Source organism: Parasteatoda tepidariorum, chromosome 8, assembly GCF_982258835.1.
Source record: "Parasteatoda tepidariorum strain Cologne lab strain chromosome 8, Ptep-v5.0, whole genome shotgun sequence".
In the NCBI taxonomy this organism is placed as follows: domain Eukaryota; kingdom Metazoa; phylum Arthropoda; class Arachnida; order Araneae; family Theridiidae; genus Parasteatoda; species Parasteatoda tepidariorum.
Window position 1 is genome coordinate 31,163,245 of NC_141762.1, and position 16,560 is coordinate 31,179,804.

General features: G+C 29.4%; 1 protein-coding gene across 1 annotated transcript; it reads left to right on the plus strand.

Moving 5' to 3' along the window:
* The first annotated feature begins 762 nt into the window (after nucleotides 1-762).
* On the plus strand, nucleotides 763-14,167 carry LOC107441169 (uncharacterized). The gene is made up of 8 exons (XM_043046486.3): nucleotides 763-922; nucleotides 1,997-2,110; nucleotides 5,285-5,643; nucleotides 8,117-8,240; nucleotides 10,072-10,161; nucleotides 11,239-11,471; nucleotides 11,904-11,949; nucleotides 13,829-14,167. The coding sequence occupies exons 2-8, from the start codon at nucleotides 2,047-2,049 to the stop codon at nucleotides 13,882-13,884; spliced, it is 972 nt and encodes a 323-aa protein (XP_042902420.2). The 5' UTR covers nucleotides 763-922; nucleotides 1,997-2,046; the 3' UTR covers nucleotides 13,885-14,167.
* Nucleotides 14,168-16,560: the final 2,393 nt, after the last annotated feature.

Genomic DNA, 16,560 nt, shown 5'->3' on the forward strand with positions numbered 1-16,560 from the left:
TTTTGTTCCATTGCATGTGTATATTGTGTTTCTGTCATATATTTTTTTACTAATGATTATTTCATTCTTTCATATGATGAATTGGGTGCCTGCAACTCAAGAAGAAGATTTCTGGAATCAGCTGCTTGTTTATATACAAGATGGGATGAACAAATGGAAAGAGTAGTTGCTAATATAAACAAATACCACGATTCAACAGGAAAAAATATACATTAATAACGTTTTTAGGAAATTATTTTTTAGTGCAAAGGGATAAAGGATGCTTGACTCATCCATACAAACATAAACTTAAGTCAAAATAGAGTAAAATTTAAAAGCAAGAAAAATGAGGAGAAATTAAAATATTTAAGTAAATAGTAATTTATTAAACAAAATGTACTTATGTCTTCATTAAAACATGAAATGCTTGAAAAATTAACAACTAAGCATTTTATGGAACTAAAAAAGAGACAAATAAAACGATACAAATACAAAGTACAACGATAAACTCTTAAATAAAACTGGCTGTTAAGGTTTTTACTAAACCAATAAGGCCTGGCACTAAAACCATCTCGGCGAGCTAGTGTTGCCATTTTGCCAAGCGCTATCACCATTTTTCAAAAAAAAATTTTTTTTTATGTACGTTAGCATTGAAGTGTAAACTCAAACTTTTTATATATTTCTTTTGCCCAGATCTATTTAAATCACGAAAGTTGACTTGGACAAATTTTCTAATGGTTCGCTAAAGCACAAATCATGTACGAATGAAATACAACATTTTGGGATATTTATATTTTTGTTGGTAAATGAGCACACCAGAAAATTTCCATCTAAATTAATTAACTTAAATTAGCAAATCATTTAACCATCATTATAATTATTTTTATTCGGTAATGATAGCTCTATATGATACAAACTGAAAGGTCTAAATGAAGATCCGAGAGTAAATAAGTCAATTTTTTAATTCATTTTTATCATTAACTAACTAACTAACGATAACTAACTTTGTGCAGCGTATAATTCTTAATATTTTGTTCACTATCATTAGGTAGATTACAACCTTAAAGTTATTGTCTTATTGCCTCAATAAAAAAATCATTTTTTTTAATATAATGCATGTTTTAGCTGGAGTATTAACAATCGAAATTACGTTAACTCATTAATATAGAAATAAAAAATTCGTACGTAAAATTTCTGTTTAAGTTTGGCTGTATTTCGATAAAAAAAAAGGGAGCGAAATTACATTTTAAATCATATTTACCTGTTTAAGTTAAAATTTTCTTTGTTCGTAAGAATTATATGAACTTAACAGAGTTTAACTTATTTGGGATAAACTTGAAAATTACCATGTGAGCAGTTCTACAGACCACTACTAAAGTTTACTTTGTAATTGCAATTTGTTTGAAAGTTTTTGAAATCTTAACTGCTTTGTTATGCATTTTTTTCAGTTGTTATTTACTTATTTATTAATTTTACTCTAAAATATTGGCTATTAATTCACTGTTGTTGAAAATTCTCTCGAAATCTTTACTTCATAAGCTCGAACTTGCGTATGCCAAATGTTGCCAGACATAAATCTTAACACTCATATTGAAATTTTTAAAAAAATACATTGAAAAGATAAAAACTGTTCCTTTATGATTACTTTTTTAAATCCAGGGTAATTGTTCCTTTTGTGACGATTAACATAGTGACAAAATGTTCTTATATCAAACTACCATAATTGTATATTTTGTTTACAAAATGTTCATTTTTTTAGGAGAAAATATGGTTTAAAAAAGTTAAATAGGAATGAGATGGATGATGGTAAGCAAAGCGAGCAATGGGTGAAGCCTACTAGTAGAGTTAAAAGTTTTTTTTTTTTGATGTAAAATTAAAATGTTTTTCGGGGTTTTTATATAAAAAAAGAGATACGTAACATTCTAAACAAATATTAAATTCAATTTCAACAAAATAAACTGTTAATATTGAACAGGAATTTAATGTTTTTGAAACAACAAACATGTTCTGATTTTAGAAAAATACCACGCATGTTGAAGTGAGAAGCATAAAGTTGAAAAAGACAAAATGAAGCCGACAATATGGGTATTGATTGATATTGCAAGGTGTTCGGTGACTATTTTTAATTCAGGTTCGTATTTAATAAAATTTTGTAAGCGAAATAATTGTCTGAATATTTTTTGTTATTTGGAACAAAAGAACTTTTTTTACGAGTTGTTTAGAGTACTGTCAGCGACTATGGTAACAAAGTTAAACTATTTCCAGTAGTGTTTTGGAGTCGCTTTTACAAGAAAAATACTATAGTTTGCTTTTTAATGTTTCCATAACAAAAAGCATCCCCCGTCTAAAAAGTATGGTGTTTGGACTTTTTTTTCACAGTTAAACTGAGAGCTTAAACAAACAGCATAAACAATGCAAGATTCATTTTCCAGTTGCCCCCATTGTGTCTCATAGTACCTGTCTCTAGTACGTTTAACATTTGAATAAGATAACATAATTTTGTTAGTGGGCATCTGCTGTCAGCTCTTGAATCTTACATTTTAAGAAATAAACTTCAAGTTAAGAGATTGATATCTGTGGACTTATTTCTTATCTTCCTTTTGTCGCTTGCTTTCGACACATAAATGTCATTATCATCGACTGAATGAGCTTAAATATGTAGGGTAATTCAAAGTTCTTTACTTGAATTTTAAAATCATGCATTGTAAAATACATTAGAATCAAACGTTGTCTAAATGCAGAAATTTTTGTATAATTATCATATTCCTTGGCATCGGTAGGCAAACTTTGGCCTTTTTTCATATTAATTAGGTATTAAAGCTTTCTTCAATGAGTTACAGATAGATGAAAACACAAATTACTAACTTTAATAGCCAGAGAGGTGGAAATTTGATCACGTTATTTTTTTCCTGAAAATTTTTCTTTTCTTTTATGACTTACATGCTCACCAAGCTACTATTCTGGAATTCTCATTCAGAATGCCTGTAAAGTGTTTAAAAATTCAAATTTTTAAAATCTGTAAAGTGCCCATGAACTCACACACACAATACCTGTAAAGTATGTAAAAGATAACTTCACGGTTTCTGTATTTTGAGAAAATTTTATTTTTATAGCTTTCGACACAGTTTTTTTTTATGAATTCTTCTGTATGCACATACAAAACATAGATAGAAAGTGTTTTTTAATGATTCTATATAAATAACGTAAATTATATAGATAACGTTGGTAATCTATATAAATAACGATGATTCTATATAAATAACGTTCTTAAATAACGTTCTATCCATTCACTATAAACATAAGGAAACTTTATTTTTCTTTTAATTCTTATTTTGTCTTTTTTAAAATTTGCGAAAAATCTTTGCGCACCTTCAGTAAATGGTTGTGCATTGATAAAGGGCACATAAAGTATTTCTGCCATGGGCACATATACCACGTCAGGAAATAAAATGTCAAAGCAGAGTTGGATTCAGTTAGTAAATAAGTCGCATTCACGCGAGTACAGGGGGTTGTTCCAAAACCACCAACTTTGCAGTTGAAACATCTTATTGATACTGAATACGACATTGCAAGGGCGTCATCATGCATCATGATAGGAATATTGCTTTGATTCAAACGTGAACATATACTTCATACAGCTGAGCACTGATGGTGTTGTAGTAATTGGTAAAGGAGAGCCATAGTGTCAGAGGGAACAGAACGCTCGCCCCCCAATGAGGTTAACTGGTTCGAATCCAAGCGATAGTGCTGACGTAAAATATTTTCAGTGGTAAGAGGATCATAGTTTATAGAGTCCCCTTGCCGCCAGGCAAATCATGGGAGGGTTTTTGTGGTTTTTCTCTCCACGTAATGAAAATGCTGTTTAGTTTCATTTAGTTTCATTCATTTAGTTTCATCCCTGAAGGCGAATTTCTCCAAATACTTGATCCAGGGGTTTCCCCGTCTTCTGGACTGGGTTCAAATTTACAAGGCTACGAAGTTGAACATTGGTAGTCGTAAACCCTAAATTGGGTCGGCTGTTCAATGAGGTTTATAATATAGAACATAAAATCTGTAAAGGAAAAAGACCAATCACAACGCCGATTTGTTGACATCCGGCTTATATTTAGCACATCTTGCTCTTTTTACACCCTGAATGAATCGTCTTCACCCATCGTTTAACCATTCTATTTTGTTAACAACATTTTTCATAACATGCAAATATATTTTTGCCATGAACAACCTAAATCATAACCATCCCGGTATCTGAAAACCTCCATCACAGCAGCCGGCACTGCTGATTGTCACAACACCTTTAGATTTATTTTTCATCGATTCTTCTTTTACTGACTCCTTTTCAAAACATCTATAAACCTGTTTCAAATCAAGATTATAAAGTGTAAGAAAGGGAGCACTGCAAAAAACAAAGGATATTTTTTCTGTTAATTGGTTACAGATATTTACTGTATAAGGATTGGATTTAGTCCACTTTGTTAGTACTCCATCTGTGCCGAATTAGTTGCTACATTTTGATCGAAAATTTTGTCCCAAATTAATTACAACATTTCAAGTAGGTGGTATCAAAAATTTGTTCCGATGTAGTTTAGTAGATCAACACAAGTAAAATTCTACGTCTACAGTGAATATAGCTAGATGATAGTTTTAGGGGATAACTGGTAGAAGAGTACTTACATAATGGAGAGTGGCTTAAATGCGTGCGGATCTTGGATTTTTTAAACTAATTCGGTATTGATTTAGAGAGGGAGGAGGGTATTCAAAATAAGTAACTGTGACTGATTGACATCATAGCTTCCTGATATTTTTCAAAAATGATCAAACAAAATCATAAACTCATCAGTATCTATAAACAATAAGAAAATATTCAATTGTAGCTACTAATTTGGGGCAGATGGAGTATCATTGTTCATTAAAATTAAGTTTAGGTGACGTATAGTTTTTAGGTATATCGTTAAGCCGGACCCTTACACTGTGCCTGACTGCATTTTGGTCTTAGAAAAAGTTATATTTACGTCGATTTACTTCGTAAATTCTGCTACCGGAATGACCTCCAATCATTTTTAATAAAGGATGAGATAGAAACGATGCTGCTTACTTACCTTTGACAGCAATGCCCACATTTCACTTTTTTGACTAAACCGCTCTGGCTTCTGTCCACTTATTGTTTTTTAGATAAGGATTTTTTTCAATTAAATTATTAAATAATATTAACGTCATAATTTTGGTCTTCTAAAACTATGCTTTTCTAATATTTACCTAATTTTAAAACTCTGTACATATACCATAACTGTCTTATATTTCATTACAGCGATTGCCATTTTGTTCATTTGTGGCTTACTGCATGAGAGGGTATTTCCAGAAGTTTTTGACTACATGGCCCCAAACTCATTTGTAACTTGGTCGGATCATTCCTGGTTGATACATAGCATCAATTATGAGTCTTGCAACAACATTTGGGATGCATATGTCAAATATGAGTGCTTGGAATCTACATTTATTATTGATGATTCTGAAATATTCTCCGTAGTGTCAGAATTAACTCCATTATCAAGTACCATCTATCTTTTAATTGAGCGATCGTGTAGGATATTAGCTCCAACAATTATTCGACTAAGTGCAATATTTGTTTTCATTTCAATTGTGTGTGTTTTTGGAACCATTGCAAAGGTGAGATTTTATTTACATTATCTTAATAATAAAATTTAAAACCTAGGAAGATATTTAGTTAACAATTTCAAACTTTATGTATTTGCTAAAAGAAATCAGATAAAGTTTTAGGATCTTACTTTAACTCAATAAAATTTTTAAACTTTCATGGGGTTAACAATTTACCTGAAAATTTATTTTGCTATTAGCGAAAATTTTGATAATGAATTGATCATCCAAATTCTAAAATTTGAAATCACTCAAATTAGAATAATTTAAATGTACTGTTTTCTAACACTTTGTTATTCAGAAACATTTTTTTTCTCATTTTTCCTCAAATTTTAAATTTTGTCATTTGAAATTTCAAAAGAAAATTGCAAAGTTTAAAAGAAGGTAAAAATTTGCATACCTATTAAGCAAAAAAAAAGAATATTCGTTATGAAGTTGCTTTTAGATAAATCAGTTTTGAGTGATATATAGTTCGGAAGATATAGTGAATTAAAATGTTGAATTAATGAGCATTTATTACAATTTTACTTATTTTGTTTAGTATATATTGTTACGAATTTGTAAATATGTGTATAGTTTGGTGAATACCATTTTGTTATGAGGCTAAATATCTCAGGTAGACACTAAATAAATAGTTTAATCAGAAAGTTTGCAAGCAAGTCGCGTAATTCTAAAGTAAGTTAAAGAGAAAATAGCGCCTAATGCATTTCTTACGAAAGACTCGGTTTGGCGGCATTTTTGTTAAATTAGCTATAAATTTGGCGACTTTGGTAACAAAATGAAAGTTCTGGGTTTCGTCGCCAAGCCTATATAAAAATAAGTGTGCCACGCAGAGTGGAGTCTACACCATCATGCTGACTACCCAGCCAAGCCATCTTTTCTACTACTTCAGTCTTTTTACCTAAAGACAGTACACCAGGCGCCCACGGGAACTATCTCAGATGAAGGAGTAGAGTGTCCGCTTCGCGGACAGGTACTCCGTAATCACATTCAGTCTAAGCACAGTAGAGTCATAACGACAGTACTGCAGGCGCCTACGGAGTGGAGTGTCCACTTCGCGGACAGGGACTCCGAATACAACTTCAGTCAGTCAGAGTAGAGTAGTAAAAAATATCAGTCTGTTTGTGTTCTGATTGCAATGGTGTTCGAATTTGTGAGTCAACATTTCTAAACTAAATACTACATTTAATCGTAGCTAGTAATTTTATTCATAAATATGTCTAATTTCTTTCCCCCAAACGGCAATTTAATTTCAAGGCGTTTAAATTCAATAAACTCAGATACTTAAATGTCAAACAGTATTAGTAGTAACAATTTGTTACCACTTTTTTTTAAACACTTACTCTTAATTATCAACCTTTTCATTATTATCCTTCAAAAGAAAATTTAAAAAAGATCACTACTTATTTGCTATTGCGACCACGTCCGTAGGTATGAAGAGGAACGACTCGTTCTGATTTACACAGGTCACCTTATAATGACAATATACGCAGCGTATGAAATATGACAATATTGTAATCATGATTGATAACTATAATCATCTAATACGATACTTTAGCAATCATAATCGATAACATATTCAAAAGATAATATAGAGGATATTATAATTAATGATGATTGTTAATTACGATACAGAATATTGAATATGTAAAAGATAAGTATGAGGAATGATTTTAATTTTTATCGCGACTACTGACTTCCTTCATTTTACCGTTTATTTACCGTTAGATTATTTATCGTTTTAGATTTGTGTATTAATTTAGACAAGATACATTTTTAACAGTAAAAGTTTGTTTCATTTTGGCAATAAGAAACCGTTGCTCATAGAACTCACTGTCTCGTAAAAGAAAGTTTTAACTACTAACATAATGATAATCAATAATCGGATATGATCGGAGTGTGATTTTTACCAAAGTGTGATTCGGAGTGTGATTTTTACCAAAGTTGCAAATCTGCTTTGATATCCTGCAAGAGCAACAATGGATCAATAAATATATTTTGTTGTTTAAACTGTTAGCATATACTGAACTGAACAAAAATCTTTTTTCATAACAAATTCAACATGATACCCGTTTTGGTCTAGTCTGATAAATGCTCTAAAACACCAAAGATCTAAAACGGCGAGCTTATAAGATGTGAAATTTGAATAGCCAGTATCACTTGTTCAACATGAGTTTATACTGTCTTGATTTTAAATCTCGAGATACTTGAAATTCTATTTATTTAAAAAGGAGGACCAGTTGGTAGGGTGATAACCTTAAGGCATTAAGCTTGCACCTTAGTATGCAAAACTCCGTTGTTTTGATCAAAAGTTATTACTGTATTGCATTTTTTGTGCACTTTACATTAAAAATAGCATTTAAGTAATATCATTTACTTGCATTTGAGAATACAATGAGTCTAATGAAGTCATAATGTTGTAATGTTTTTTAGTTGTTTTTTTAAATATGAGAAAATAATTTTGTAACTGTTATTGATTTTTTAGATCCTTACAGCATTGCGATTGAATTTCCGCAATACGAAATCATTGTGGATGAAACTAAAAATTCATTTGAAAGACGAAAAAAAACTAGGATCCAATCAAGAAAGCTCACGATTTTCATTAAACGGTAATTTCTAATGTTTGCATATATTTCAACCATTCTCCATTAGTATAAAATTGTTTGCTGCACTTAATTTAATGTTATGTTCTTAATAACTTCAAATTATAAATTTCAAATGGATGTGAAAAATAAATAAGACACATCACATTTTTCTAGTAATCAAGTTTTGGGGCTATTTTCTGATTATTTTTAAAGCTTAGATTTTAAGCAGAGATCTGTTCCTGAAAATTTTTCTTAGACATTTTACATCTAATCAAAATCTAGACTGCTTCTTGATATAAACAAACTGACAAATACCAATTTAAATAAGGAATATAATATACTTTAATAACCATGTATTACAAGTTCACTTATGAGGGAAATAAACATCTGTAAACTTCATACTGAAACGAAATCAAGCTTAAATTAAGGAACATGACTGAATACATTGGACACGTTAAAATGTGATCCCTGTCCAATGTTTTTAACCATTCAACAACTAAGACTCTGGATCAATTATGACCCCTCAAAGTCTTAACTTATTTAATATTGAGATTAAAAAATGTCAATCAGAAAGAGTGTTGGTGGCAAAGTTTTTAAGTCATATACCCTACAGTTGAATGGACTCCGTTTCTATTCCAGATAATATCAATATTATTAATTTTCATTTCGTAAAGTTGTTAAACGTATATTTATTTATTTTAAATAAATATATATTAAATAAATATGCATTAAATAAATATATATTAAATAAATGTATATTAAATAAATCTATATCAAATAATTATGTATTAAACATACTATTTATTTGTTTTAGAAATTAGTTCTTGGAATGAAATAAATATTTTAATTCTGAAGAATGAATAATTGGAAAAGAAATGTTTGTTAAAGTGAAATTAAAAAAAAAAGTGAAGAATCTTTTAGATATTTTTGAAATAATATTTATATATTTTTTATTTTGACTTTGAAAGTAATAGCAAGATTTCGAAAAACTACTATTTATCTATTGAAAAGAAAATAACGTCATTTAAAATTGATAAATATACTTAAGTGGTAATCAAGTTAAATTCTTTGTTTCTTTCACTATTTTACATTAAATAAAAAATAAAAAAAAATTTGGCATTAAGAAAAGGAAAATTAAAAATATATCTGCTGAGACATAATCGTATTCTTCTCTGCTATAAGTCGGATCCTCAACCATTCGACCCCCAATATTCTTTCCTCTTCACATATTTTAATCTTAATATTAAATGTGCTAAAACTTTAAAGGGTCATATAAATTTTGACAAATTTATATCTCATCGTATATATTCAACCAGGATCCTTAATTTAAACTTGGTTTTGTTTCAGTAGAAATTTTAGAAATGTTAAATTCTCTAGTTAGAAGAATTTATTTACTATGACGTAATGCAGTTTCAAAAATAGCACTTTACACTGAATTAAACATTTTTCCTAAGATAATTTGGAGAGTGGATCTATCACTTCGATACATACAGTCGATTAAGCATAACAGATGTTAATAACAGGGGAATTAAGCTCAATAAACCACATCACTTATGCATTTATTTTTCAAAAATAGTGCTTCTCTGCTAAGAAGAATCAACTTACATTGCATGCAATATTGTAGTTTGAAAAATACAACTTTGGGTAGACTGAAACGTTTTCCTAAACATAATTTGACTAATGAATCCAACATTTTGATACATGTCATATATTAATAACAGGCATAAAATAGAATTGAGCTCCATAGCCCATAGTACTGGTGTATTTGTATGCTTTAAACAAACTGCAATTATATTAGTTTTTTTCATTAGGATATCTAAACCAACCACCTCTTAAATTTTCTTTTTGTTTCTAGCATTTTTTGCATCGAAATATGCTTATTACATTGATGGAATGTTTTTGGTTTTTGTATTGACTTCTCTAATTTCATTGAAGCTAAACTGGGGTATGTTTAATTTATTACTGTTGTATACATTTTTGATAGTATTTACGTTTTTATATCTATTTTGAGCTATTAAAATTGACTTTTTCAAACCTTTACTTCAACAAAAATACCTTTAGTATGCCGGAAGTTTAAAGGGAAGGATTGGTTTTAAAAAATATTATTTTAATATTATTTTGAAAATATTATTACTTTAAAAAATAATAATATTATTTCGATAGACATGAATTCCGAGCTCGGTGCAAATTTAGTATTCAATGTGGAAATCAGCAAATAATTATTTTTTGTTTAACAGCATTAAAAACTACTACAGTGTCAGCATACATTACGATCAATGTTAAATATGATACTATAAATGCTAAAATATTTCCTACCTATGACACTTAAATTTGAGTGGGCACGAAATAGATATGTTCGAGTATTAGTTACAATTATTATCATTTGTAATTTATTATTATTTTTACACTATTATCTTTTATATTTATCATTATTTTTGCGCTATTATTTTTTATATTTGTTATTATTTCTTTATTTTATATTTAGTATTTTTTTACATTATTATTTTTCACATTTATTATCACAATTGTTATTTATTATTATTTTTGACTTTCTCAGTTGCTTTACATTATTATATTAAGCAAAGCAAACTTTTAGTAGTACATCCCATCAAAATAAAGGTTATCTGCATTTAGCATTATCTCGCATACTGCTGTTGCAAGAGGTAATCAAGAGGAATTCATGATATTTGAAATTTGCCACAGTCAAGCTACTCTCTCCTGTACATTTTTATCCATGTAAAAAATTCAATCATAAAAATATAAAGTATTGATGCAGCTGTGATTGCCACCAAATTAACTCTAAAATCCATTGTACCTATATTAGAGTATATTTGGTATGTATCAAAACTTAACCTATTACCATAATGCCAGCAGTGCCCATTACCAAAACGTTTTGTCAAAGTCAATTCTTTGCAGTTCAAAAATTATTTCAAATTCAAAATGTTTAGGGAAGAATAAATCAAGCTTATAAATAAACGTGAGTTTTATGTTTTTGGAAGTTTAATCCTTTTTTCTTTTCCAGGCAGAGAAATCTGTCAAAGTGCTTTTTGTCTTTTCAAACCCAGTGGATTACGAAACACGATATTTAAGTCTTTAGAAAGCAATGGAGGAAGTTGGACAGAATCAATTTTTTTCGAGAACAGTAACATGTCACAGAACTCAATACAGTTTAGAGTAAAATCTTTAGTCATTGTCATTGCTTCCTTCATCATGACATCTAGTGTCTATGTCATTGCAAGTGATTTTATATTGATGGTGAGTTTTCTACTCTATTTGATATTTTTTTCGAGTTAGAAGACATTTTTAAAATATTAGTCTCCAATAGAATAAATATTAAATTTTAATAATATTTCTAAAGAGAATTGTCCTTCTATAGGGAAAAACGTTTTAGGGGGAAAAGGAATTTCCATGATTTCTTTTCATCTATTATCTCCAAATTGGTCACTGTATTCTGTGAGAAGCGTAAAGGTACCGGGTTCTAATGTCGCTGATGCCCTGGATGCATCTTCGTGCTGCTCTTTTCCGTATTGTGCTAAATCTGTCCTACTTGACAAAGGTTTATAAACCTTAATTGTGCACACAAGTCTACAAACGCATATTGTACCAATAAATAAATAAACATAAATCTTTTATATAACGGAGGAATATATAATAATACAATTACAATAATAGTCTCGTATTTTTCAGGTCTTGAACATTCCTCGTATTATATTTTCTTGTCTCACTAAAACAGGTAAGCGGATTTATTACATTAATTTTTATATGTTACATTGCACGTTCTAATGTATAAGTCTGAAAAAGTTAGAATTTCGAAATGCTTATTAAATGAAAATTTTGTACATTATAAAGGTACTAATTCCTGTATATTATTTTAGCATTTTTATTTACGATTTCCTAAACATGAGACATTTAGGAAATAGTTTTAAAAAAAATCTAATTTAAGGTGCTAAATATTGGTAATAATATAAAAGTCTACATTCGTTTTCCACTTGCAACTTTAAACAAAGCTTTTAAAGTGCAATTATTAAACATGATATCTAAAAATATCCTCAGATAAAATGTACGTATCCGTTCATAAAAAAATGTACAACCAATATTTCCACTATTCCTAGTGCTACAAAGAACATTAATTATGAATAACATCAACATAATTTTTACATAATTAATACATTAACAACCATAAATAAATAATACATTTTTTTTTTTGCATTTACGAACAAATTATTTAATTTAGGAAATTAATACTTCAATTATTTTAAATAGTGTCTCAAACTCTGATGATGTAGGTCATTGTTTTAATAATAAAATTGATGTTATTGTTTTCTATTCGTTTATTCTTTCATTAAAGGAGTTGTACTTTGGAAAGAGAGAAAGCATGTTACCTTTAACTTTTAATTTACTTTGCCTAAAGTCACTTTCATTTGTAACCTGACACGCAAAGATAGATCAACACAAATGGAAACAATAACCTGTTCGATCCTTTTCCCTCTTTTTGATGAGGCTCACGCATTAAACTCCATAATTTTGTGATTCATATTTCTTTTTAAGCAAGTATTTTTGTTTGAAGGATATTTTTTAGACCCCGAAATGCATCTTTCAACTTTTTAGAAAGCAATCTAGTATGATTATGAATTAAATTTAAACTCCGATCTGTGAGTGCAGCCCAAATTTATTTCCTGACAAAACTATGAAGTTTTTTCATAAATCAAGTGCAATTCAGCCTGATCTCACTCTTCCTTTAAAACAATGTAATTATAATCCTGATTGGGAACCACAGTAATAAATTATGAGCTGCAGCAAAGTCTTTTTAAAAAAGGAGCTTTTTAACGTGTGTGAGAGATGGTAAATTAAATACCCGTTAAAAACATTGCTTGTTATATTTTTAAAAATTAACAAATAATGACACTTGATTAACGGATAACTGTATAGTGATGTCGCTAATTTAATAATTGACTGTGTAATGATGTCGTAAAATAAATAAATGTTCTAAGGCATCTGCTTAATTTACGGTCATTATACAACCGATTATTTAGTTACGAAATCATATAGCCCATTATAAAGCTGATTTTTTAATTTGCAGAATCATTATGCAGCTGATTATGCAGCCAATTATATTATTTAACTTAAGGCATAATTATACTGCCCATTTTATAGCCAATTACCTAATTTACGACATCATTGTACAGCACATTATAAAGTCAGTTACGTAATTTACGACGTCATTACGCAACCAATTATTTAATTTACGACATCATTATACAGCTCAATTAGCCTAGCTATTTTTCCTCCGGAAACTTTGTAGAAATTCACATCAAATCTAAAGAGCTTGGGAAAGCAAAGTTTTGTTCTATAAGCAACGTTTATTTTTAATTCATGAACACAGGTAGCAACATTAGCTAATTTTATTTTGATGCTTGAGTTTATTTTTAAAAAAACTTTCTTATTGGAAGTTTTCATTTTTCTCTCTCAAAAATCACAAAATACACTATGAAAAATTTAAAAAAAAACCTTAATGATACGTTAAGAGACCCGTCTCTCGCCTGTTTATAATTGCATGCATTTTAAATGTCTAGAATTTGCAGTGTATTCAGAGTAATTTAATTTAATTTTAGGAAACTTCATCAAACGCTGGCGTCAAAAAAGAGAAGTTGTAATACCGGATAAATGACGAAACGAAAACATTAAACTGTGAATATATTGAAAGATGCGGGCCAATCAAATTTTAGGAACATAGACACGATAAAGATTCAAGGACCTATTTTGAAATGACTTCAGACTGTATTATGTCTTGGAATTTCATTAATTTTATGATCTGAATGTCTAATTTGAGAAGATCAATATCTTTTTAGTGTACCTTACTGTGTTTACAAAGAATTAAACAATCACTTTAATGATTATTTGATGCAGTTTTAAAATAAAATGTTTATAGGAAATAACTTTAATAAATATCTAAAGGATTTTATGTGAGATTAATTTTTAAACTACTTAATTTTTAATTCCTTAATGAAAGAAATGTAAAAGTGATGTAATTGTTTTCTGCTGAACATCATAGCAATATTTGGTTCCTAATTTTACAATTGATGCCCTATAGAAATCTCTATCCAAAACCTCATACAAATACTTCATATACACCACATACATATATTTCATACACTTCATGCAAAATTTTAAGATTTTGCATTTTACTGGTGACAAAATTTTTGATGAATAAAGCTCCCATATAGATTCTTGCACAACTAAAAATACTGATATAAAATGTAGTATTTCGTACCTGACAGAATTTGTACACATAAGCATTTCTCAACCATAATTTGAAAAGAAACTAGAGTTATCTACCAATAGTTTGTCCAAAGAAGAGTTTTTTCTTGCAATGGTTTGCTTACACAGGAAGTTTTACGAATGAAAGTATTCGACTAAGCAAAATTTTACTTCTGGTGTGTTATGTCTAGTCAAGAATTATTTTCAGTGAGATTTATCCCATGCAAGAGTTTTTTTAGCGATATTTATCCTACACAAAAGATTTTTCTATCGCGATTTATCCTGTACAAGAGATTTCCAGCTGTATTTATACTTCAGATTTTTTTTCTATCAAGTAATATCCTACACAGACGTTTTTTTCAGTGAGATTTACCATACACAAGAGTTTTTTATAGCGAGATTTATCCTACGTAAGATATTTTTCCAACGAGCAATATCCTATACAAGGTTTTTTCCTGACTAAAATTTGTCCTCGAGGAATATAACAAACGAGTGATTCGGTCGTGCAGTTTTAACTCGCTTGATTTCGTTGTAAATTATAACCAATAAACTTTGAAATAATGATGTAATACAGATAATGATGGCTGTTAACGATGTAATACTTAACTCACCAGATGCGTTTATTGAATAAAATGACAAGTAATTGACTAAAGTAATTGACTATAGCTATTGACTAAAGATAGGATATTGACCATGATAGCAAAAACTCTTGAGTACAGGCACTTTAGAGAGGTACAGTATCTACAGATTCTTTTCAGATTTAGGGAACAGAAGAGATGGGAGAACTAACTAAAAAGGTTGTTGAGAGAAATAAGGGTATAACACTTGAAAAGCTAAGAGTTAATAAAACAGCTTTTTTCTATCCTTTCTAATGAAGGAAATGAAATGAAAGATAAAGAACGTTTTTCCTCTTTTGAAAAATTTTTCCCTTTTGAAATTTGATAAAAAAAAACCTACCTTTAATGCTTCTCACGGAGATCATTTCCTTCACTCTTATGTGAAATGTTTCCGAAGTGTCTGAATATTTATACAGTAGATATACTAAACTAGTTATCGGCATATATTTAGTTGGAAAATTGATTTAATATCAAAATTTTCCTTATTTTCTTAGTAGAATTCGATGTAATTTTTTTAAAAGAAATAAAAAGATAAGATTATATATATATATATATATATATATATATATATATATATATATATATATATATATATATATATATATATATATATATATATATATATATATATATATATATATATATATATATATATATATATATATATATATATATATATATATATATATATATATATATATATATATATATATATATACGAGGGTTGCTATTTATATTTCTGGCCTAATAATGAAAAAACAAATATGTAGGATCGATATTGGTTTTATTGCTTTTCAAAATATTCTCCATGATGATCAATACACTTTTGCATGCGTTTGAACCAATTTTCAAAGCACTTTTTCCAGTTCGATTGAGGTAACTCCAAAACATGCGTTTTGAATGCATCAACCGCTTCTTCGGGGGTCAAAAATCGTTGTCCACGTAATTTATTTTTGATGTGTGGGAATAAGAAGAAGTCATTGGGTGCCAAATCAGGGCAGTACGGTGGATGACCCATCAGTTCGATCTTTCGCTCCGTCAGAAATGCCTTTGTTTGAGTCGATGTGTGAGAGCTCGCATTGTCATGATGAAGAATGATTCGCCTGTTCTTCTGCTTTTTTCGAATTTCTCCGATGATTTCAGGCAAACAAATGGTCGTGTACCATTCAGAATTGACTGTCTTGCGTTGCTCTGACGCCACTGTTGCCACATGACCGCTAATGCCGAAGAAACAGGCAATCATTTGTTTCGATGCGCTTCTTCTTCGAACAACTTTTGTTGGTTTTGCCTCGTCTTGGAAGACCCATACAGTTGATTGCTGTTTTGTTTCCGGCTCATATGCATAGATCCATGATTCGTCACCTGTGTAGATGTTATACACAGCCTTTGATGTACCTTGAACGTATTTTTCCAACATTTCCTTGCACCAATCAACACGAGCCTTTTTTTGAGCGTTTGTCAGATCATGC

Coding starts and splice junctions, on each gene's coding strand:
- LOC107441169 (XM_043046486.3), top strand. CDS start 2,047: ATGAAGCCGACAATATGGGTATTGATTGATATTGCAAGGTGTTCGGTG. Junction 5,644..8,116: donor TTTTTGGAACCATTGCAAAG/GTGAGATTTTAT, acceptor TTGATTTTTTAG/ATCCTTACAGCATTGCGATT. Junction 11,472..11,903: donor CAAGTGATTTTATATTGATG/GTGAGTTTTCTA, acceptor CGTATTTTTCAG/GTCTTGAACATTCCTCGTAT.